At 38.0% G+C, this 25,583-nt stretch overlaps 1 protein-coding gene across 1 annotated transcript in view; it reads right to left on the bottom strand.

The window, feature by feature from the left end:
- Positions 1-25,583, bottom strand: part of SLC5A12 (solute carrier family 5 member 12) — a 47,354-nt gene that overhangs the window by 18,749 nt on the left and 3,022 nt on the right. The window contains exons 2-9 of the mRNA XM_049649080.1: positions 18,776-18,841; positions 17,553-17,604; positions 16,645-16,712; positions 11,903-12,057; positions 11,644-11,784; positions 5,915-6,044; positions 4,598-4,686; positions 92-204 (exon numbers count right to left, since the gene is read on the bottom strand). Coding sequence (XP_049505037.1) covers positions 92-204; positions 4,598-4,686; positions 5,915-6,044; positions 11,644-11,784; positions 11,903-12,057; positions 16,645-16,712; positions 17,553-17,604; positions 18,776-18,841 — 814 coding nt within the window. The remainder of the gene's footprint in view (positions 1-91; positions 205-4,597; positions 4,687-5,914; positions 6,045-11,643; positions 11,785-11,902; positions 12,058-16,644; positions 16,713-17,552; positions 17,605-18,775; positions 18,842-25,583) is intronic.

Genomic DNA, 25,583 nt, shown 5'->3' with positions numbered 1-25,583 from the left:
TAATGAGTGCTGAATAGCATGTGCAGGATTTTGACATGCACCACATGTACATTTCATGACATGGAGTAGAAGATCCACCGGCTGTACCTACATAAGCCTTTACTGATCCACGTGCTCAGCTTGTCGGAGAGACGGGGAAAACAACTCTTGACAAAATCCTCAAAGGTCACTGTTGCTAAGGCATTGATGCTTGCAGCCACAGTGCTACAGGGAGAGAAAAGCAAGAACACAGTCCAGGCTAAATAAAGCTGACCAGCCTGCCCCCTCTTTCATAGCAAATAGACAAGACAGGGCTCTAGAAACAAAAAACAGATGCAGACATGTCCTTATCCTGGGATTTCAGGGGAACAACGTGGCCTGCCTACTTGCTCTTCAAAACTGTTTCTGTGCTTAGTGCTCTCTGATTTCTTCTTCTAATGCCTACTAATGCCCCTGAACAAGACATTAAATGAGTTAGCAGGCGGTAATAGAGGTTGTGCATGAGTGTGTATGTGTGTGTGTGTGTTTGGTTGGACTTGAGGCAGGAAATACTGACTGTCTTAATCCAGGAATAAGTACAATTTGCCATTCATTAATCATTCACTCATACCATTTATGCATCCATTTATGCATCTCTCCATTCTACATATTAGGCATATGGTGGCGAACCAGAAAAGCATACACCTTATACTCGGTGACATAGACATTCGATAACAAATTACACAATTGGTCCCAGTTGGTATGAAGGAAAATACCAACATGCTATGAAACTATGCCTTGCAGAGTCCTAAAGTGATATGAAGTTAGGGAACTCTTTCCTTAGGAAATGATGATTAAGATAGGCACTGAAAGGACCCATGCAAATTGGGGAAAAGATGTTCCAGAGCAAAGGGAAAATTACATTTAAATACCTCTAGATGGAAGACTTGTTGCATTCAACAACCTGAAGCCACCAGATTGAGTAGAATGCAATTTGTAAAGGAGAGAGGAGCAAAGGATAAGATGGGAAATGGGCAAAGACTAAAACCACATAAAGAATCTTATATTCCCTCTGATTTTCCACCTGGAGTCCACTCTTAGGGCCGTAAAACTCACTTTGATGACAGGGGACCTGGAAATTTGGGTTTTCTTTGCAGAATAGCATGAAAGCTTATTTAATTCCTCATATGGAACAACATCCTCCTTAAGGTTTTAGCAGAAGTAATCTCTCCATAGCATCCACTGCCAACTGTGTCCCTTTCTTAGAATTTTTGGTCTTGAGACCAAAAGAGCCAACCATTCTCTTACGGGGGAATTACCTTTTGACAAATATATGTTTTCCACTCTGGAGAGACCCAGCCTTAGAGTAAGAAGGAAAGATAAATAAGGAAAGCTCTTTAGAGAGGGGCAAAATAAAAGCTACAGTGTCACCCCTTCATGTGTTTGACTCTCTAGTGCTCATTTTTCCTGTCCTAAGTTTCCCTGAGATCTTAATCTTAACACCACAGAATAATATCACTTTGTGTTCTTGATGCAAAAATCCTAAAAATAATATTAGTAAAAACAATTCAATAGTACACTAAATTAGAATTACACACCGAAGCAAGTTAAAGTCATTATATAAATTCAAGGGTGTTGCTGTTTTGGAAATCTGTCAACATATTAATATGCCAAAAGTTAAAACAAAAAGCCACTTCAAAAATGCCAATAATTTACTAATATTTAATATCTCTGATAAAAAAATTTCCTAAAAGAATAAATATATGCATTTTGTTCTTTTTTATAATTTATTAACTTAAAATGAATATTCTTAAACGTTAATAATATCTCTCAAATTAAAACGTGATATCACATTTAATGGTAAAATCCAAGAGCCATTTCCTTTAAAGTCATAACAAAAATAAGAATTTCTGCTAATCTCAATTATTACCATTGTTCTCAATGCCCAAGTATATGAGAGTGAACATAGAAGTGTAACTTATTAAAAAAAGAAAAACTCAAAAGTATTTGCAAATATTATGATTTCTGTACAATCAAATCCCAAAGAATTAACTGAAAATAATCAGGGGAAAAAATCTACATATCAAGGGAAATTCTGTAAAAAGAAAAACATTATGAATAACAGACATTAAATCATATCTTAAAGCATAGTGGTTAAAATTATTAGTGTTTGCATCATTATAGATAAATAGACCAAATAACTATAAAGAAAATCCAGAAAAAGTCCCAAATATATAGAAGAATGTAGGATATAATAAAAATAGCATTTAGAGTCACTGATGGAAAGACAGCTTATTTACCAAAAAGTAATGGGACAACTGGCTACTATCTTAGAAGGAAAATAAGTGTCAAGCTCCACTTCAGTTTTTATACCACACATATAGTCTAGATGATTTGAAGGTTTGTTATTTAATAAGACTATAAATATACTAGAATGGTGTCTGGATAGTTAGTTATAATGATAGAATGGAAAAGCCTTTCTGAGAATAATATTAATCCAGAAACCATAATGTAAAAGAATTGGTCAATATAAATTAGAATCTCCATATACTCAGAAATAAAGCAAATATACAAACAACAAATGAAAAAACATGAGATATATGCCAAGAGGCTATTTTTCTTGTATATAAAGAGGAAAACTTTAAAAAACTAACAAAGAACATAAACTGGCATGTTACAGAAAAAGAAATACAAATGGCCAATGAAAGTAGGGAAATGTAGCCAATCCCACTTATGGTCAACCAAATTCATATCCTAATTAGTTACCATTTTTCACCCATTTGTTTGGCAAGTTGAAAAGTTTGATAGCACCCAATATTGGTGGTAGTGTGAGAAAAGAGATGCTCTAGTATTTTCTTTTTAGAATATAAATTGTTGAGAATTTTTGCAGCTGAATTTAGCAATGTCCATGAGAAGTTTAAACTATTAAGTATTTGGACACAGTAATTCTACTGCTTGGAATGTAGCCTACATATATCCTTGCACAATTTCACAAAGATATACGTTGTAATACCTTATGGATTAAGTGTTTGTGTTCCCTCACAACTCATATGCTGAAGTCTAACCCCCAAGGTGATAGTATTTGGAGCCGGAGCCTTTAGGAATGATGAAGTCATGTCAGTGGAGCTCTTATAAATGGACTTAGTGACTTTACAAAAGAGATCCAAGAGAGCTCCCTTAACCCTTCTACTGTGTAAGGACACAACAAGAAAATGGTCATAAATGAGCCATGAATTGAGCCCTTACCAGACACAAAATCTCCCAGGGCTTTGATCTTAGACTTCCTAGCCTTGGGAACTGTAAGAAATTGTTTTTTTTTTTTTTTATAAACCACCTAGTGTATGATATTCTGTTATAGCAGTCTGAGCAGACTAAGATTTGTTAGATATGTCTTACATTAAAGGATTGGTCAAATAAATCACAGATTTTAAAAAAGACTAGGGTACATCTACTGATGTGGAAAGATTTCTAAATTATATTACCTCAAATGAAACCATATATACAATACGATCCTTTTTTTCATTCACTAAAAGGTATATTGTTCCCAAAAGCAAAGAAGTTTTCAGGTTCATTGACAAGAAATTATTAACAGCGGTTAACTCTGTGGGTTGAGACAAAGGATTTGAGGAATAATATATAAAACTTTGACTTTGATCTTCTGCTATTGTTTGAATTTTGACTCTGACCATTTTACTCTCTTAAAATTGGCCTTTGACAAACCTTATCAATGATTATCTGCAACTGAGCTCCAGGAAGGGAAGTGAGGCTTTTCCAACCAGCTGAGTTCATAGAGTCAAAGGTCTGGCATAAAGGAAAGTAATGATACTACATTGATCTCAACACTGTTACCTCGACCCTTCAAGTTACCATCATCTCTCAACTGTGTCAAAGCAAATGCCTGTTACTGGTCCCCCACTTTCGCCACTCTTGCTTTATCACAGTCCCTGGCCCTGAGAGAAGCCTGAGGCTTTAATTGTATGGCATCACTCACTCTCTAGCTTCAAACCTTCTGAGAAAATTAGTAACGGGAAACTTCACTAAAATGAGGTCAGGAGGTTTCAGCAGGAGATCTCATGCCCTACCACTTGTGGTCAATTGCAGATCCATGAGGAAGACAGGGACTTGACCTTGCACTTGGATACTACTCTCTATTCCAGCTTGAGGAAGAGAAGCTTTCCCCTCAGCAACCACTCAGCCAATGAAAAGCTGCCACACTTTGAACTCCCAGTTCAAATGGTCTTTTAGTTCATAACAGCCTTCCCAGCTTAGTCCTTTTCTCCTTAAAATAAAGCATACCTCTCCTTTGTTCCCCAGGCATGCATAAAGCTTTGCCACTGCTTATTTGTCCTGGATTATAATTCTCTTTTATTTCCCAATAAGCCCCAATAAGCACATCTTTAGCTGGTAAGATAATTGTCGGTTTTTAATTTTAATGCTCCAAGCTACTTCATAAAGTTTTCTGAGTAAAGTTCTATACATTGTGTGAAGTAAAGCATTCAGCAAGCCAGCTGACACACAGTAAGTACTCAGTAAGTACTGGTGATTACTACCACCATCACCCTTGTCATCTCACGCCCTTGCCATCACCACTGTCATTATCATCAGCATCATCAGAACAGGGTGTTGTCAATATACTAACCTCAGAGTTCCGCTGAAGGCACAAGCCACAAAGAGTCCAGGCAGTCCTGGCATTGTGAAAAATATCTCCATGACAAAGTACGGCATCAGCTTTGGAGGTAAAACAAGATAGAATTAGTGGTCTTATCAGCAGAGTCTGAAATGTGAGAATGTCTATTTTTAGCAAAAGAAGATGGGAAAAAAAAGACAAAAAATAAATAAAAATAATACAGGAGTTTGCACAGACTAAGGTTGTTACATGCTTGCAGTTGAGGTTATAATCAATCCAATTTCAGGGGACCTGAGGTCCAGCTCCAGCTGTAGGGAAGGCGGAAGGGCAGGAAGGGGCAGTGGATACTAGGAAAAAGGGTTGGATCAATTTAGAAAGTTCAGGAACTTGTTTTGTTTTTCTTATGTTTGCAATGTATGCCATTCCCTTATCTGTTTACCCTTAATGTTAGCAGTTAAACCCTAACAACAAATGCTTAAAACAGGTCTTCAGAGAATGTAGGTATTATGGTTCCACTCCGTAGCCAGATTTGTGAGAGGGGGACGCCCTCCACCCCGCAGGACAGAGGGGACAGTGAAAAATACAGAGGGGAGAGAGGTGATCGTTCCTCCTGAGCATATCCTCCATAAATGGAGGTTTTTTTTTTAATGTTTATATATTTATTTGAAGAGAGAGAGAGAGAATGAGCAGGGGAGGGGCAGAGAGAGAGAGAGAGAGAGAGAGAGAGAGAGAGAATACCAAGCAGACTCCAGGCTCGACACAGAGCCCAAGCCCAACTTGGGGCTTGATCTCACTACTGCAAGATCGTGGCCTGAGCCAAAATCTAGAGTTGGATGTTCAACCAAGCCACCGAGGTGCCCCATATAAATAAAGTTTTTGAAAGCACATTTAATGTAGTACATTGGGTTGATGGTGTTCAAGCTATGGTGAGAACACCTGCGTAGAAGCATTATAGAAACAAGGGTCATATTGTTCAATCTGAGAATAAAGCATCTTTAATGAACCTTGAGACATATAGAAAAAAAGAATGTAAAGGCCACATGGACAACCAAAGCCATGGGTTCAAGCCTAACCTCCATGCTCCTCAGCCTTGTCCTGGTCCCTGGCCTTGTCTTCAAGGACAAGGTGAGATACCTTTTTACATGTCACTCTCCACTATTAGAACCTGGTGTGTATATCACCCAATAGGAAAGGAAAGAAATCAACTCTCTGGGGCTTAGGAAGTGCCTTGAGATCCAGGTGGAAAAAGAGAAAGAACCCATATTACTCATTGATGGCCAGAAGCACACTGATTTCAGCCATTCCCTCTGGACCCAAGGGAACACATACCTGGTCTGGTGCTGAGATAATGCCAGAAGTCCAAGGGTCACAGTCTTTGAAGTGGGAGTACATGATTAAGCCAGAGAAGACAGCACATACCAGAATGATCCAGAGACCCAACAAGTTAAAATACAAGGCTCTAGAGAAGAACACATAGATCTATCAGTAGCCTCTATGCCATATTACAGGATGATGAAGACATCACCAAAAATTCAAGGTGAAAATTTTGGTGGCTTTTTGCTGTAAAATAAAATTCCACAGCTTTCAAGAACCATTACATTTTACACTTTTGCAATTTTTTTTTTGTTTGGGAATGTTACATTTTTAGAATGATTACAAAAATTGAATGAGGACTTTTGATGGCTTTTCTCTTGAAATAAGTTTTTCTGCATAGTCTCAATGTGTGGTATAAGATCTTGGATGAAATTTCATATACCGATCACTCATATTATGTAACTGCCAGTGACTTTCACCCCACTCAATTCATAAAACTGTCAAAAAGTAAACTTATATTTTAACATCTTTACTTCTAGGAGGATAATGAGATAAATGTAGAAGACACATTTTGGAAATATTCACTATATTCATTCACTATCCGAATGAAATTTAAAGTTGATTTTTTTTTCTTTTTAGAGAGAATAGAAAGTATACAAAGGCTAGGTCATTTTCCCCATATTCTGGGGAGCGTTTCTTTATATTGTACAACACACAGGTATGCTTGATTCCAGTTTGAGTGCCTTGACAATATGCTATAGCTATATTGTAGCCATTATTGATTTCTGAAAGTCAAATTATTACTAATTTTCTTTATCTTGAAAGTGGACTGGACTTATATAAACAATCTCATTCTGGAGAGAGTTTCAAAGGGCCAGGAGAGCAACAGTGGGAAATTTCTTGGATCCAGTCATTGTTCAAAGGGAATCAGATACATCCACATTTAAATATAAGGAGGGGTGCCTGGGTGGCTCAGTCGGCTGAGCCTCTGACTTCGGCTTAGGTCATGATCTGATGGTTTGTTGAGTTCGAGCCCCGCATCGGGCTCTGTGCTGATGGCTTTATCCTGGAGCCTGCTTCTGATTCCGTGTCTCCCTCTCTCTCTGCCCCTTACCCACTCGCATTCTGTGTCTGTCTGTTTCAAAAATAAACATTAAAAAATTTTTATAATTAAAAAAAATAAATATAAAGACACACACTAATTTCAAAGTCTCTTAACACCCATAATGTATAGGTATACCTAGCTTTCATAAAACGCTTAAGTCAAACTACTCATTTATGAAACAAATATGGTTAAATAATTATCTTGTTTGGAAGTTTCTATTTTATACTATTTACATTAGAAAAGGGACTTATCCCAGAAGTTACTTCCTTGAGAGTACTCTAACAATGCTTGGTGTTGAGTTACAAGTTTGTTTGCTTGTGTTTAGAGGGGTTGAGTTAAAGACCGCTGTTTGGGAATAGAAGTGACACATGAGGTGGCCAATCCCTATTAACTGCACTTTTATATTCTTGCTTTCCTCCCTTCCAGACAACTGGATTCAAGCCTTTATTTAGGCCACCTCGAGAGAGGCCTCTCTGACCTTCTTTATTTGAAACAGTCACTTTCAGCTGTCTTATCTGTTTCCATTCCTTATACTATTTTACATCTTTACAGCATTTATGATAATCTGAAAGTATATAATATATTTATTTGCTTATTATTGTTTTCTCCCATCCAAACAAACACAGTACTATAGAATAGTGCTGGCACATAGCATACATGAAATTATTTTTATTTGGGGTAGTGAATAATTGAAAGAATTAATTAATTAATGGTAGAAATTGAGTACAATACAATTGTACTCTTTACATCATTTATTTTTAAAAAATAACATTGATCCCAGAGTCAGAAAACTTTATCCTTAATAGCCATCTGACCTTAGACAAGTTATATAACACCTTGAGGTGGTTAAATCATCTGTAAAACGAGTGTTAACACATCTGCTTTATTTCTATCATAGGACTAGTATAAGGATTGAATGAGTTACACTTTGTTAAAATAAATGTAGGCTATATAGCCATATAGAGAACATTCACACATTATCCAAAACAATTTTAAAGCTTCACCAGTCAACTGTGGGAAATGAGAAACCAATGGTGAGACTGTATTAAATATTAAAGCCCTGTGTTGTGAATTTGTTTTTTATTAGAAACGGACTGTGATTCCTTAAAAGCTAATTCTCCTACTTGTAACTTAAGCGGCTCCACTGATTCATTCAAAACATATTTATCAGGCATCTCCATGTACGAGGTTGTTCTAGATACTGGGGCATAGCAGTGAACAACACAGAACCCACCCCCATGGAGATTACATTCTGGGATTAGAGACAGGTGATGATCACCGAAATGAAAGAAATGAGTAAGATGCTTTTAGATGTGATAAAGATATGAGGAAAACAAACTAAGGCAGTAGGAATAGAACAAAAGTGACTCGTGTGTGTGTGTGTGTGTGTGTGTGTGCATGTGTGTGTGCGTGTGTGCTTATCTTAGTCAGGAGATGGGATGGAGGCGGGAAGGAACCTGAGAAGCTGCATCAGCCCCTACTACCCTCATAGCACTATTTAAGATCAGTAGTCTTGAAAGATAAACTGGAGTCTAGAGGAGGGGAAGTCAGTTTCCAAGGAGCACATCTAAAATGACACGGTGGGTGATACTATTTCTAGGCGCCAGGAAAATCGATTGGGTTTAAGATCAATCAAATCATCCTTAGTGAGTAATCAGCATTCCTGGTCATGAAATTATATCATAAACAAATGCCTGGTTTTAACCCATGGACACATTCAGTATGAACATTCTGGATCTATTTTCACCTACAAATGTTTCAGGATGTATTTTCCCAACTAGAAGAGCTTTTCTTAAACTCTGATGGAATGTTTTAATGGCTCCAGGCTCTCAGATAATTGAACAGAAGCAGAGCATTTAATCAACAGTCTGCAGGGCCTCCTAGGTGAGAGCCGATGGGCAGCTGGCTCTGCGTGGCCTCCAGTGGTGAACCTCGAGCCTTCCATTGTGTGACAAACAAGAGGCCTCACCACATCCTCACTGCAGCCTTCCTTCCAGCTGCATGCACTTCAACTGTCCTGACCATTTGGACTGACTTTTCATTCCTGAACTGTATGAACTTAGTCAATTTGGAATCTCTCAGGGAAGTGTTTTCTAAAGAGAATTTTTATTTTTTCACCTTTCCTTATTCTCACAAAATTCGTATCATAGCAGGGTGGCTGGGTGGCTCAGTCAGATGAACATCTGACTCGATTTCGGCTCAGGTCATGATCTCAAGGTTCGTGAGATCGAGCCCAGCATCAGGGATCCTGTTTGGAATTCTCTCTCTTCCTCTCTCTCTGCTCCTCTTCTACTCTCTCTCTCTCAAAATAAATAAATAAACTTTAAAAAATTCCATCATAGCTCTGGTTCTTCCACAGAAGTGGGGATGGGTGAAACCAGGAGTTGCAATCCTAAATGCTTAAGAAATCATGTACATTTTTTCTCCATGTGTATCTCTCTTTTTCTGACAGTTTTCATACCCATTAAATATTCATGCAAAAAATTCCAGACGCCAGGCAACTATTGTAAATGTAATTGTATTGACTTTTGTTTGATTTCAACTCACTAAATGAGGCTTAAAGATATGCAAATACAAACACATACTTGGGAGTGTGTGTGTATATGTATATGTCTGTGCCTACACATATACACATATCCTCCTTTGTATACAGACACACACAAATATGTGTATTTCTACATAAATATGTGTTTCCAGGTATGCGTTTATACATACACACATGTAAGCATGGCCTTCTTGAAGCATAACTTTTCAAATAAGCGATAAATATTTAATAAGCACAAAATATTACTCTTGACCTTGTGGGAAAAAAACTTATGAAAAAGATACATTTCCTTATTTTCAGGTACTATCGTAGTAATAGGGAGAAATTAGCGTGTTCACAAGAAAAAATAATGTAACACAAACATAAGATTAAAAAAATCTAGATGTAACAGAGAATTATTATTTATTTCACCATAAGATCCTTCCCTGTAGAGATACAGTCAACTCCATTTTATTTATTTTATTTTTTTATTATATACAGAAAGGGTGTACAAGCAGGGGAGAGGGGCAGGTAGAGAGAGCAAATCCCAAGCAGGCTCCATGCTCAGCACAGAGCCTGACACATGGCTTGACCCATGACCCTGGGTTCCTGACCTGCACTGAAATCAAGAGGTGAAAGCTCAACTAACTGAACCACCCAGGCATCCCCAGTCAACTCCATTTTAAAACAGAATTTTAAATGAATTTTAATTTTATTTATTTTTTAAGTAGTTTTTATGCCCAACATGAACTCACGACCTCAAGATCCTCTACCTACCAAGCCAGGCAAGGGTCCCTAAACGAATTTTAATTAAAAAATTTTTTTTTTACATTTATTCCTCTTTGAGAGACAGAGTGACACAGAGCACAAACAGAGGAGGGGGAGAGAGGAGACACAGAATCTGAAGTAGGTTCCAGGCTCCAAGCAAGCGTTCAGCACAGAGCCCGATGTGGGGTTCAAACCCACGAACCGTGAGATCATAACCTGAGCCGAAGTCGGTCACTTAGCCGACTGAGCCACCCAGGCGCCCCATGAATTTTAATTTTAAATGAATTGTGAGATCAAGGTCACACTTGATCTTACATTTTAAATAATGCAGCTATTTGATAAAGTGGCGATCTTGTGTGGAGGATTTGTTAATATTATTTATTGTAATAGGATATGAATATGGTATCAGTGAATTAATGGAATACTAGGTAATGCTTTCAATTCTTCCTTCTGAGAATGTGTGAAATATAGAAGTAATATGTGCTCTTTTGGAATTCAAGTTCAAAATGGTGAACCATGTCTCAGCAATGTTATCTTGTATTCAGTCTAAAGAAAAAAACTGCACTGCAAGTATTTTAAAATCAGTTGTGGAAATATTCACAGTGGCTGTTTCTCACTCTAAGAAACATGGAGGTCATCCTGACAAATCTGGGGATGCTGGTATTTGGACAGCAACAATGAGGATAAAATGTCCGGTTTAGATGTAATTCTAGCCTATTGCTTCCAGTTCTGCAGAATAATACATCACTTCCTTCAATCCCTGTTCCAGAGCAGGATGCCTTGAAGGGTTTGGAAAAGGCTTCATAAGTTGTGCCCCTGTTGGAGTCCTTCAGGGTAAGCACGCCCAGCAAGACTGGTGACTGCTAGCTCAGCAAGAGTTGAATTGGTGGAAGCCCTATTATGTCTTACCTCATTACCTTGGCTTTCCTTTTTTTAAACCTGTCCTTGGAAAACTTAAGGATATTTAAAAGAAAAATAGTGCTCAAGACACCACAAGCTGAATCAAATAAGTGATAGGGGCCACCTCATCGCAGAAACTGTAAGTAGAAAATCTATGCTATCTACCTCTGCATTGTCAGTCATGGCACCTGATTTAACCCAGTAATTTCTCAATAAATGGAGGTAACAAATGATGGAGAGCAAAGGCAGGCAGACACAAGCTCAAACTCACTTCCCTGCTGAGATGGGAATAGTAATGCCTGCCTCAAAAAATTGTTGAAATGGTTAAATAAATCTTTCCATTTCTCTGTCACACACACACACACACACACACACGTGCACGTGCACAAGCATATAATAACTACCCAGTAAGGGAAAAGAAAACAGAAACATTTATCTATAACTTACAGTTTTGCATGTTTTTCTGTTTTGCAAGAAATGCATCGCTGTATGGTCGACTGATTAACACCATAGATCCCGAGCCATGTAAAAGTTCCTCCCACCGAGATTGTCCAAAAAGTGTGCCGCCTGAGAGGGTCCACATCAAAGCTGTGAGGCACAGAGAAGTGAGTGAACAAAGATGCTCTTTTAATGCCAGATATTATTTTAGTTGTTGAGGTCATGCAGCAAAATTTTATAAAACATGGAAAAGTAGTATTGGACATACTCAAATATATTTAGTCGAGATCCATTTGTTGAATGCTCTATTACATTGTGTAAGCCACCAGCATGAGCTGATCCTTGAATGAGAACCGTTAAGAATCCCACAATCATGACAACCATCTGAAATGCATCTGTCCACACCACTGCTTTTAATCCTCCCTGCAATGGAGACAATGGATGTGAGTTATTGAAAAGGAAGGCTACAAGTCTTCCAATTCTTTACAACCTCTCCACTGATGCAATCTTTCTTTCTTTCTCTCTTTCCTTCCATTTCTTTCTTTTCCTACCTTCCTCTTTTCTTTCTTATTTTCTTCTTTCTTTCTCTCCCTTTTCTTTCTTTCTTTCTTTCTTTCTTTCTTTCTTTCTTCTTTCTGTCTTCAATAGTCACTGAGATATTTTATGTGCCAAGCACTATGTTATGCATGGGAATAAAAATGGCAAGTAAAAAAGACAGGTTCGTTATTTAACTTCATAGAGTTTATAACCTGGTGGGAGAAGCAGATACCAGACAATAATATAACTAATTATTTAGGATTGTGGACAGTGAGGTTAAGAAGGACAGGTTACTATGACAGCATATAGCAGTGAGTCCTGACCTGGTCTTGAAGAAGTGGCATTTGAAGGATGGAGATGTATGGCTGAAGAAATGAGAGAATGCTAGAATATGTAGATCGAGATGTATACAGAATGCCCAAAGGGAGGTTGCTGAATTTGCTAGAGGCCAGAACACACAGATTTTGACAAGTCTACATAAATGATTTCTTAAGAGCAGTAAGAGAGTATTAAAGAGGGGTGACACAACTCATTTGGTTGTGTCCGACTTCAGCTAAGGTCGTGATCTCGTGGTTCTTGGGTTTGAGCCCCGTGTCGGGCTCTGTGCTGACAGCTCAGAGCCTGGAGCCTGCTTCGGATTCTGTGTCTCCCTCTCTCTCTGCCTCTCTCCCAGTCGCGCGCTCTCTGTCTCTCTCAAAAATAAATAAACATTAAAAAAAGATTTAAAAAAGACAGCATTAAAGAGATTTACATGATGAGAGATTTTGTTTGTTGGCTTCATAGTGGTGTCAGGAGTGGTTGTGTGGACAACAGATTGCTGGGCCATGGAAAGAAAAGAAGGAGCAAGAGATGCGCTCAGAGTTGACGTCAGTAGTCTGTGCCCAAGATGACAGAGATTTGGAGCAGAGTAGAGATGGAAAGAAGTGGGTGGATTTGAAAGATACTTGGGAGGTCAAATCAGTATAACATGTGAATAATTGAACACAGATTTTGAGGAAGTGAAGGAATTGAGGACAATCACCTGGGTCTGGTTTATACAGCATGAAAGTTATTTTTTTTAATTGAGTGACAGTAAATAAATTTGGGGGAACTGAGATGGTAAAAGGCTGAGAAAGAAGAAAAGAAAGAATGATAGATTCCAGACATTCCTGGAGAAAGGAGCTTTAAGAGGTAGAGGATGATCAAATAGCAAACAAGGCAGTCTCTCCAGAGGATCAATCTAACAGTAGAGCTCAGGACAGAGGCATGAGACAAGAGGTTATCATGGTGGTTATCAAACCCGATCCTCTTTAGAGTCACTTAAAGAGTTTGAAGATAAACACACAACAACGTCCCAGCCCCAAACCCCAGGATTCTGAATAAATTGAGGTGTGGGTGGGGCCCCAGTTCTGCATGTTCTCTGAAAGCTCCCCAGGGATTCTAATGTACAATTCTAGTTGAGATCACATGGTCCAGAGGAAAGGAGGTGACAAAGAGGCTGCTAGAGTAATCCAGGTGTAGGATCCCTCATGACCACAGTGAAGGTGGAATGAGCAAACTGGGAAAGCTCAAATGAAGCGATATAAAAAAAAGTGCTTTGAAGATGAATAAGTACTATGAGAATGGAAGGACGTGGTATTTTTAACATTGAAAAATAGAATTATCATCCCCGGTTACTCCTCCAGAGTGTCAAGAACTTCTGTGAAAAGATGACAGGCTTCAACTTTATCTGGAGAAGAAAGGAGACATCAGGGTTGCCCTATCATTTCTTTTGTAATTAAAATGTAACTTAATAAATAGTCATCAAAGCCCCTCCAGAGGCCTTGCATTTGTATATTGTGTTCACATCCTGACATGAGGAATAATCAATACTTACCTCCCACCTGCCAATTAGTGGTATTTTGATTTTCTTTAAAGACATTAAGGCTTCTAAACCCAAATCACAACATCAGATTTTAGTGATATGAAGACCAAATGTCAAAGATGTCAGTTTCCAGAGGCTACTTGATATCGGTTATGCAAAAATATGCATAAAGCTGAACTTCAGTTAGACATGACGTAAAAGAACAAAACACTTTATGAAATGTACATCAAAAGGCAGATTATAGCCACCATGAAAATTTCTCTGACTCTATAAGTCTTTCATACAATCACACACACACACACACACACACACACCACTGATCTATAATCCTGATCATGAGATGTCACTGATGTATTTAATCAGTCTGTGATGTTTGAAATCTAATGTTTACCTCAGGAGATTGCAAATCCCTGAATGGCAGGAATCACTTATTGTTTTAATCTTCCAAAGGTTATCTTGGGTACGCTATGCATTCATAGGATTCTAAAGAGTTTGCAATACGAGCAACAAGTGTTAGATAAATAAGCCACCATTGTAGTGAGATCCAGAAGCCTGTAACCTGGCTAGAGAGAGAAGAGATGGGACCCAGGTGTGGTAAGGGATTATTAAATGGGCGGGTTGATGCACATCAGGAAAGATTTCCAAGACTAGGCTAAGAGGCTTATACTTTATCCTGTGGAACAATGGGAAGCAAGAAGAGAACTGGGTCAGTTAAGTGGCATGACGAAATGGGTGATTAAGATTAATCTTACAGGCATGCAGGGTGGAGGGAAGCACTGAAAACAATTAAGAAGCAGTAAATTTAGTTCATTCTAGCTTATTGTAGTTATTAAAATATCCAGACTTGTTTCTGACATCTTACTTTTCGGTTTCTATTTGTGCCCTATTTTTTTCTTTTCCTTTTTTCTCCTCTTGCTTAAATCACTTGAGGTTTTTGTTTTGTGTTGTTTTAATTCCCTTTTTCCACTTTGACCATTCTATTTAAATGGGATTTCTTGAAATGTTGCCATAAATTTTTAAGTTAGAGTCTACATTTAAAGAATGTCTTAATCCCCAGCAATTCAAAGATTATAAAACCACCAAGTCTGATTACTCTCTTCCTTATTTACATGCTATGCTGTCCAAATGAGGGTTATTCTTTTTCTTAATCCTCAAATTACATATAATAGTAACTGGTAGTATTGGTGTATTTTAAAATATTATAAATTATAATATATAATATATTATAATATAATGCATAATTAGGTATGTAAATTATACCATACTAAAAAAGTTATTCTTTATCATTAAGCACCAAAAACTGTTTGACTAGACTTATTAAATGTTTACTATTTTATTTTCTTATCATTACTTCCTCCATCTAAAATTGGATAATTTTCCTTCTTCCCACAGTTTTTCTAGGTTTTTCCTAGATTTTTCTAGGTTTTTCTCAGGGGAAGATATATTAGTGGTAAATTCTCTTGGTTCTTGACAGTTCCTGAAAGTCAGTTTTTTGCTGAATACGCAATTATAGGTAGACATTGTTTTCCATTAATGCTTTGAAAATATTATTTCACCATTTCTGCCTTCCATTATTGTTGTTAAGAAGTGTGCCTTGTATGGGTAGGTGCCTCGGAGCAACTAATCTGTCACATATGGCCCGATGTACATGGACCAGGAGCTTATTTTTAACCTAGGTAAGAGATATGTGTCTGGGATAGAACGAACTAGGGTAGTGAGAATGGAATGAAAAAAAAAAGACAAAAATCAGTAGTGCAAAGAAATGGTGGAATTTGAATGTATGAAAAAGACAGGGGCATTTTTAAGTTGTATACTTTCATGATATATGTTCAAAAATTGTCTGACATGCACACAATACCAAACTCCATGGATGGTCTGCTCTATGATAATATAGGATGATTTTATTTTCCTCTACAGAGGAGAAAAGAGAATCCAGCTATCTGAAAACTGTCATATTTTTAACTGGTTCCTTACAGCCTCTGTATATGGTTGCCAATGACTCCGAAGAATGAAGATTCTCTTTGCAGAGCATGATAAATAACAGATGCCCAGTGAATTTTTTTTGAACTAAACTGATTTTAACAATTATATAAATATGTGCCAATACCACCCAGCTTCCTTGATTAAAAGCCGAGCATGTGTTAAGTCAAATGTCAATGTAATCCAAGATTATCCATAAATAACAGACAAAAGCTCTGGAATCCTCAAGTTTACAAAATACCAGCATCCTTGATCATTCATACATGCATTTTGTCTTTCTCAATCACTAGGCAGTGAAGTATATGCTACCTATAGTTCATAATTACTGTTAACAAGCACTTTTTTTTTTCTCAGCAATTGCATATGGTCACTTATCCTCTGATCAAGGAGGTACTTCTTTCATTAAATCTTTTCTTTGCCATGACTTTCTCGAATGAGCCCAGAACCCCAACTCTGCCAATGGTACTGAAAAGAAATTTAAATAAAACAACAGCACCTTCCTCAGGAAACTGTGATGGATAAGCCAACATATTTCTATTGAACTTTGGAATAGTAATTTATGCTATAAATAGACACCCTGTTGTTGGAGATTTGCCCTTATCCCATATTAGGAGTTGGTGCTAAATACTTTTTCACAGTTAGATACGTACCAGGGTACAGTAGAAAGTGCAAACAATTCCTGTTGCGAACACAGAGCCCCAGAGATCAAACCCAGTCACTAGAAAAGGAGAAAAATATTGAAAGAAGTTACTCTGAGAAAAGTAGAAGAGCAAGTTATATGAGGAAAAAGTCACAATATTTTTGTAAATGTTCTTCGTGGGCAAATGGAAATCAAATTAGAATTTTCTCTTATTAAATTCACCTCTGATATAGATTATGTTTTGCATTGTTATACTTCAACTCCCTGTCTAATTTTTAGATAATATTAATGGCCAAAGTTTTTCTCCTAACATTCTGCAACTTCAAGTTTTTGCACCAACTTTTTCTTAGCAGATTTTGTCTGAGTGCTTTGAAACCACCTGAACATCAGCCATGTAAATATTTCTTGATATAAGTACATAGAATGATTAAATTGAATATTGAATACTTCTAATATTATAGGTATCATTATGAAATTAAATTTTTAAATTTTTTTGTTTCTAGGATTCTATTCTCTCAAAAATGTCACGTATAATTCTTAAAACAATCACTACAACTACCTTTTACACCTATATTCAGATCAACTACTTCATGAAATCACTCAGGCAGGATCATACATTATAAACTAATTTAACGACTTTGTGCATGCAATACCAAAATTGCCACCCTTTCAGTGATTAAAAAAATAAACAAACAAAGGACAATCAAACTTGGTGTTTGAAACCACGTAGGCAAAATGAAGCAACTAATGATTTCCATTATTTTCAGTTTTGGAATTTTGGAGCTTTATGTTGTGACCACTGCAGTCGCTAGAGCCCCCTAACCACAGGAATGTCTCCCTGAGATGTATGCATATTTCTCAAGGTGTATGTAAGCATACGGACAATGGGAAGTACCCACGGGAGTATGGGTAACTCACCTTGATTGAGTGCCAGGGCAGGGGCATACACCACCACTCCTGTGTAGAGAATCTGGTGGGGAAACAGGAATCAGGTGAACAGTGTAAACGGGGACACGGAAGAGAGAGCTGCCTCAAAGGCTCCTTATTGACCTCAGAGAGGTATCTCCCTCAACATGTGCACTGGACATGTCACTGGCAACCACTCTAATCTTGAAATCATCGATCACTGTCATCAGTTTGCAAAGGGTTTCATAAGCATTAGATGGAGGAAGAGCATTGGACTTTCAAGAGTGCTATGAATGTTGAGATTTTATGGCTAGATATGGTGTATTTCTGAAGGATATAAAAATAGGCTTCCAGGTACGTTTCTGATGTAAGCTTTCTCCACCCACCCCCGCCTCCATGCATATATCGCAATGACTCAGCCTCATGTTTGCAGCTTGCTGAAATAAGGATTTTAGAATGGAGAGAGTACAGTGCAGGGATGACTATAACAACGTGGGTGGGCTCATCTTTGGACTCCCAGGATTGTAGCCACTACACTGACGGAAATGAGTGCAGCCCCATTTCCTTTTAAATGGGATTTCAACATTTAGAGACTGGTGTGAGGGTTTTAAAAGGCAAAGGTGTATGGGCATGTCAGGGAGTGCTGCTTTTGTCATTTTCTCTCTCTTAAATTCTTCAGTTGGTAAGTGGGAGTTTTGATTAAGAAAGGGAAGATTATTTTCCAGCAAAAAGTACTTGGTGAATCATAGGAAGTGAACCAACAGCGTGCCACACTCAAATGGGGGGCAGCATGAAGGAGCCCAGAGCCTAGGAAGTAGGAGAGAAGTCCAAAAGTGGAGAGAGGGAATATTGTCTTAAAATTATTTTCAGCAAAATGGGCATTCCTGTTTCAACACAGTTCACCAGTGAAAAACCAGTTACTGGACCATTTCATATCCAAAGCAATGTTTACAAGTGAAAGAAAAGTTTTAAATAAAATGTTAACGTTTTTTTCCTCTGTGGTTTATAATATACACCTGTTTGTTATTTATTATTTGGGTGGATATACGGGATCTGTACAATGTGGATAACTCTCAATGTAATCACATGTCTCACAAGTGCTATCCTTGGAAGAAAGTAGTTTCCTCTTGGCATTAAGTCTGTCCCTTAGTTTCATGAATTGTCCCCTGAAGCAAACAAACCCATCTCTTTTCACCCCACACATTCTGCAACTGTAGTGGTCCTCTTCCCCTTACCGTCTGCACGATGTAGATGACAGTGGCTGCGTAGCGTACTGGTTTATTGAATCGCAGTTGTAAGTACTAGAAAGAACAGAGAGAAGGACAAGCAAAGAGTCAGAGTTTTACACAAAAGCTGCTCAGAAGATTCTCGTATGATCTCCCTAATTCCAATCCTTGCCCATCCATTCCATCAACCATACATCTGGCACATTGGTTCTGCTACAGCAAGGTTCTAATCATGTCACTCTTTTTCCTAAAATCGTCAATGATTATCGTTGATAAAGTGCTCATGCGCACTGGGTATTCTCTACCAATATGTATGTATATATATATACATATTCACCAATTCTTAGTCATCTTTCAAGAACACAGGCCCAGCAGCCATGCCTATTCCTACCTATACTTTCTCCTCTGCGCTCTGAGAGCAATTATATTACACTATTTATTACATTAAACTTGATCACCTGCTGTCTTGGGTATTGATGTTGGATTCATGTATCTCACTGTATCTGTTCCTTAAGGCTACTGTATAACAAATTACCACGGATTTGATGTGGCTTAAAGTAACAGAAACGCATTCTCCCGAGACTCTGGAGACCAGAAGTGCAAAATCAATTCACTGGGCCCAAATCAAGGTGCTGGCAGGATGGAGGCTTTAGAAGAGAATCTTTACTCACTTAACGGTAAAATAATTTTTATTCCTGAGACTCTGGTTCCATCACTTCCATCACAATGTGGCTCTGTGGTCACATTGCCTGATCTCCTGGCTATCCTCCCTCTGTGTCTGTCTTAGAAAGGTAAATATGACTGTACAGAGGGCCTACCTGGATAGATCCAGGATAATCTCTTGTTTTAAGAAGCTTAATTTAATCACATTTGCAAAGACCATTTTTTTTTTTTTAAATCATGTAAGGTAATGGTCACAGGTCTAGGGATTAGAATATTGACTTTTATTTTTTAGAGGGGAAGCGATGCATTTTTCAGCCTATCACACTTACCTTCCTTGATACATGTAAACAGTGTCTTCTATTTTATTCACTTTTATTTTCATCTTTCATATATTCATTCATTTATTAAATAATTATTACCTGACTTCCTTACTGCATTCTAACATGCAATAATACCAACTATGATATAATCTGAACCCTAGGGGATTTTACAGATTAAAGGAGATGACCAATAACAAATTTATACTAATAACAAGTGATGCTTCAGGTATGATATGTTCTAGAAGAACTACCAGGAGCTGTGCACACGTTAATAGCTGGATCTGGTTTACTGTTGGAGGTCAAGAAAGGTCTTTCCGAGTAAGTATTCTAGACTACACTAGCATTTGTCTTCTCCTGCATAATAAACATGTACGGAGTGAACAAAATAAATGTGAAAAGTAGAAAATGGGGGCACCTGGGTGGTTCAGTGGGATAAGAGTCTGACTTTGGCTCAGGTCATGACCTCATGGTTTGTGGGTCTGACTGAGCCCCACATCAGGCTCTCTGCTGTCTGCGTGGAGCTCACTTCAGATCCTCTGCCCCCCTCTCTCTGCCCCTCCCCTGCTTGCTTGCTCTCTCTTTTTCTCAAAAATAAATAAATATTTATTTATTTATTTATTTAAATATACATATATATATATATTTTTTTTTTTTTTTAAGTAGAAAATGTGACTTGAGGTTTCAATTTCTTGGTAGTAGTTTTAAATTGGTTGTAATTCTGTCTTACCCGCATTGAAAAAATATTTTTTTATTAAATCAGAAGTTAACTACTGGTTTCTTCTTTTCCTGGAAATGTTACCTAACTGTTGCTTCAAGGCATAAGATGGGTCCTTCTTTGAAACCTAAAAGTAACTCCCTTGGCAGAACTGTTACTCAACTTCATACTAATACACATGTCCCAGTTTACCCTGATCAACCCTTACTCCAAGAAAATAACCATATTCTTTGCAGACCCTCTTTCTTCAGATGATTGATTCAGTACACTGTGTATGAGTCAGGAAATAGTCTAGTGGGTGTGTAACTAAGGGCACCAAATATAAGGAAAATATTCTTAAAGAGGTAAGGAAGTCAGTGAAGAGTTAATTCTCAGATGTCATAGGATAGAAAATGGTGCAAAACTTTTGTGGTGAAGACAATTTAGGTTCAAATCATATGCCCTTGAGAAGATTCATTTACTGCACTAAACAACGGCTTTCTTTTTCTAAAACTGGTGCTTATAAGTCTCAAGTGGCATAGTATTTGATAAAGCCAAGTATAGCAACAGGAATATAATGGGATCTTAATGACTGTAGCTGTCACTGTGGATGCAACACCTGAATTTATTGGCGCTCACATTTCCAGTACATGTTGATGGCATCTAAATGCACCTGTGATCATATGCTTATGGGCTTTATTTCAGCTCTTGCACAGGGAAAGCTAGAAGTGCTTGGGGGTGTTATTGGCCAAAAGCCAGTGACAAAAGGGAGTTAGACAAATAAATATTCTGGCTTCTTTGCCATTGAGGAAGGACAACCCTGAGACATGATCCATCTGTCTCCCAGAGATCCTCAGTAAGATTTGAACCTCAATTGCTCACAGTGGTGACCTGCTCAAAAACACACCTTCTATTGGCTTCATTTCCTTCCATTTCCTTCCTTAACTGCCACTTGCTTCGCCATGTTCAATGAAATCACTTCCCCCCAAAATGATTTGCATTCAAATCCTTGTCTCAAGGTTTGCTTCTGGAGGAATGTAATTTAAGGCAAGTATAATCCAACTGGCAACTTTAAAAATGCTCGTGAAAAAAGGTGTATCCTGCTGATGTGAATATTTTCCCCATCACATAAAAGAACTCAAGGTAGCCTGCTGGAGGATGAGATCAAGTGTAACACAGATAAGCTGTCTTGACTGAGTTCCCCTAGACCCACGAGCCACTAGCCAACCAATTAGCTGATGGCAGTCATATACAAGGTCCTAAATGAGACCAGGAGGAGAACTTGACTATTTTACTGGACTCTACTGAGCCTAGACCAAATTGCTGACCCATAGAATTGTGAGCAAATAAAATTATTTTTTAAGAAATTTATTTCGGGGTGGTATGTTGCACAGCATTAGATAACTGATATAAAAAATCATACCAGGAGTGGAAAAATATCGTAGTAAAGCCCCAAAATATTTGGTGTTGACTTTGGGACTGGATGACACTGAAGTTTGGGAAAGCAAAGGGGAGATTGTTCCTGAAAAATGAAAAGACAGTGAGGAAACTGCTACAGAAATCTGGACGAAGTCAAGGGTTTTAACATCTTTGTTTAGTTTCACGAAATTCAGTCCATTCAGTCTAACCTGAGAGGCAGTATTGAGAAAAAATATATGTGAAAAAAAAAAAAAAGATGTAGATCAAAAGTAAGACTCCTTGAATTCTAGGTTGAGCTTTGCCTCTGTCTCACTCTGACCTAACCCTCTGGTTTCTCTTACACGAGACAAGAGAGACAATTCCAACTGCATAAGTTTGTATCTGAATGAATGCATTTACCCAGTCTTTCAATTAGCTCCTCCCTCCATCAATGGTCCTCTTTGGTGTCTATCTATCTATTGCTACAGTCTAAGTAAAAATGAAAGTTCAACCAAAGGGTTGCATGCTTCTTGCTCGTTTTCAAAAATAGCACAGGTAACACTTACCATCATTATATTGGATTATTTTCAAAACCCCAGACCTGATCAAGCTACATTCTTTTCTATCTCAGTAAAGAGTAAGTCAACTTCTTATGTTGGTTCAAACTCACAGAACAGAACATGGATCCATTCTTTACTCCTCTCTTTCTCTTACTCCCCACATCCAATTCATACAAGAATCCTGGTGCCTATGCCCACTTTCAAAATATAGCCACTTGCATCATCTCTTACCACTGCAATAACATCAGCTTTTGCCTGGGTCACAGTAAGAACCTCCTAACTAGACCTCTGGCTTCCACAGTCAAAACCTTAGAATCATTCTCAACATCCAGCTAGAGCAACACTCAAAATACAAATCACATCATGTCACTCTGTCGAAATGCTGTAATGACCCATCTCACAGAGAGTAAGAGTCAATCCTCACAATGACCTAAAAGGCTTTATAGCATTGGTTAAAACCCTATCAAACCCTGAATATCCATTTTAAAGCAAACATATTATAACAGCATTTACTATGCTGAAATAATATTCGATAATGACATCTTACGCCTACACATCTAATTTCTGAAAATTTAAATATAGTTACTACAATACAAGTGTAAAAGGAGAATTAAAAGGGAACAAACTTACCCTCCAAAGTATGTCATCTATAATGCTTAAAAACCACTATAAAGGATGATATTTTAAGAGTAGTAGCCTGTGCCTTCTTATAATGAAAAAGTTTGGATTAAAGAAAAGTAATTCCGAAGCCATTTAGTTTTTAAGAAGTCCAAGAAAAATGAGAAGGCAAGCAAACACCAGCCTATAAACTAGTGCGAAGGGCAATAATAACAGACTGTATTTATTAGCGTGTGATAAGAAAAAGAAGGAAATAATTTTAACTGAAGTGAAGACAACATGATGAGACTAATTATAAACTGTCCAAGTAGAGATAACAAAAATGTATGATATTGCAAATGAGCTGAGCCTAATTTATAACGTGAGGGTGAGAACAATTCCTTATGCTTTGACACGGGACAGAATAATGATAATGTCACACAGATGGCACATCTTAGTCTCAAAAATCCCACTTTATATCAAAGCATTTAAATCAGTTGGCTATTGCTGTATAGTACTCACCCAGAAACTCACTGGCTTCAAAACAAAGGACATAATCAACTATTCTGCAATTAAAAGAAAAAAAAACTAAAAATAAAAAATTTAAAAAAGGATTTAATATTTGTCATCATTTTTTGTGGAATTGCTGGGTTATTTTTCTACTTGTTTCCCCAGGCCTCTCATGGGGCTGCGATCAGCTGCAAGGTCAGCTGGGTGACAAGGTCCAGATGGCCTCGTTCACATGTCTGCTAGGTGTGTTGGCTGCTGGATGGGGTGCCTCTGTTCTCCTCTCTGTGTTCACTCATCCTCCAGAAGCTAGCCCAGCTTCCTGACATAGCAGTACCAGAACAGCCTTCCAAGAGGGCAAAACCAGCTATCTACCTCACGAGGCCTAGGGCCCAAATACACACATCACTTCTGCCACACTCTATTGGTCAAAGCAAGTCACAAGGCCATCACAGATTCAAGGGGTGGGGAAACAGACCCCACCTCTTCCAAGCCTTTAGCACTTTAAAGACCCCGGAAAGGATATCTATGGATGGATAGCAGGGAATGGAGGATGAGCAAAGAAACGTAAATTCAAGTTGCTATAAAGAGCTTAAGTGGTATAAATGTGGGGACAGTAACAACAACAATTATACAAATCTCTTATGCAGCATTTACCATTTGCCAGGTTCTGTTAAAAGCATTTGCATGTAACACCTCATTGACTCCTCACAGACATCCTTTGAGACAGGTGCTTCTATTATCACTATTTTACATATGTGGAAATCAGGTACAGAGAAGTTAAGCAATTTTCCCAGTCATGCCACTGGTAGGTGGCATCACTAGCATTCAAAGCCAAATAGACAGAGTCAAGAGTCCATGCTTTTAATCCCGGCACCAGATTGCCAATTCTTATAAAGCAAAAGCCTATCCTCAACTCATATGCACTTTACACAATCTGAATTTCTTATTATTAGGGTACTAATAATTTTAAAATATGTAGAGGGCAGGGGCACTTGGGTGGCTCAGTCGGTTGAGCATCCGACTTTGGCTCAGGTCATGATCTGGCAGTTCGCGAGTTCGAGCCCCACATCAGACTTGCTGCTGTCGGCGCAGAACCCACTTCAGATACTCCATCCCCCTCTCTTTCTGTCCCTCCGCCACTTACTCTCCCTCTCTCAAAAATAAACAAACACTTAAAAATAAAATATGTAGAGGGCAACAAACTCTATAAATTAAAATCAATGAAACCCTTACATTTCCTGTATCTGTATTAATTTTATAATTGAAAGGCAGCCTCAGATCTCCTCAGTTACATATTTGCAAGTGGTTTAACGTAGTAAATGAACCACTGACTAAAACCAGTTACAACCAACTGTGTATTGAGTAGCACATCTGGAATGGATTGCTCAGTAAATTTTTCAGTAGTTTCAAGACAATGTTTTTATTCCATTTTAATTTGGGGAAAATATACTAATTTATAGTGTGTGTGTGGATAACTTTTTATTTTAAAAAGTTAACATTATTATGTAGGAAAGTACTACTAATTTCCATTTGCAGTAGCTTTTGAACATGAGGGCATTAAAAAATCACTAAACACACGGTACAAGTATTCATTACATATATGCGTTTTACATACTGCAAGATACCTAGTGTCCCTGCTCATGCTCCCTAAATTTCAGTAGTGTCCCCCACTCATTGCCAAATTGCCCCATAAATATTTAAAGCTCCCTGTGTCTGCCACCACACCCACTAAAACTGCTACTCCTTGTAATGGGGTCCTCTACGTCTTTGATCTCATCTTTCTCCTTTCTCCCCTTGGCTCACTCTTCTCCAAGCACACTGATTTCCTTGCTGTCCTTCAAACATGCTAATCACACTCCCCTTTTAGGGCCTTTGTGTCTGTGGTTACTTTAACTTGGGTGTTCTTCCCTCCTATGGTGCAATTGCTTGTTTTCTAGAGGTCCCCACTGAAACAAATGCCTTATTATCATTGAAGTCTCACTTAACCACCCTATGCGAATTATCAACATTCTGCACTCAAAGCAGAACTCCTACTTTCTACCTTATTCTAATTACCTTTCCTCTATTATATTTAG

Source organism: Panthera uncia, chromosome D1, assembly GCF_023721935.1.
Source record: "Panthera uncia isolate 11264 chromosome D1, Puncia_PCG_1.0, whole genome shotgun sequence".
Lineage (NCBI taxonomy): Eukaryota > Metazoa > Chordata > Mammalia > Carnivora > Felidae > Panthera > Panthera uncia.
Note: the sequence above shows the minus strand (reverse complement) of the source record. Positions and strands in the feature narration are given on the sequence as shown.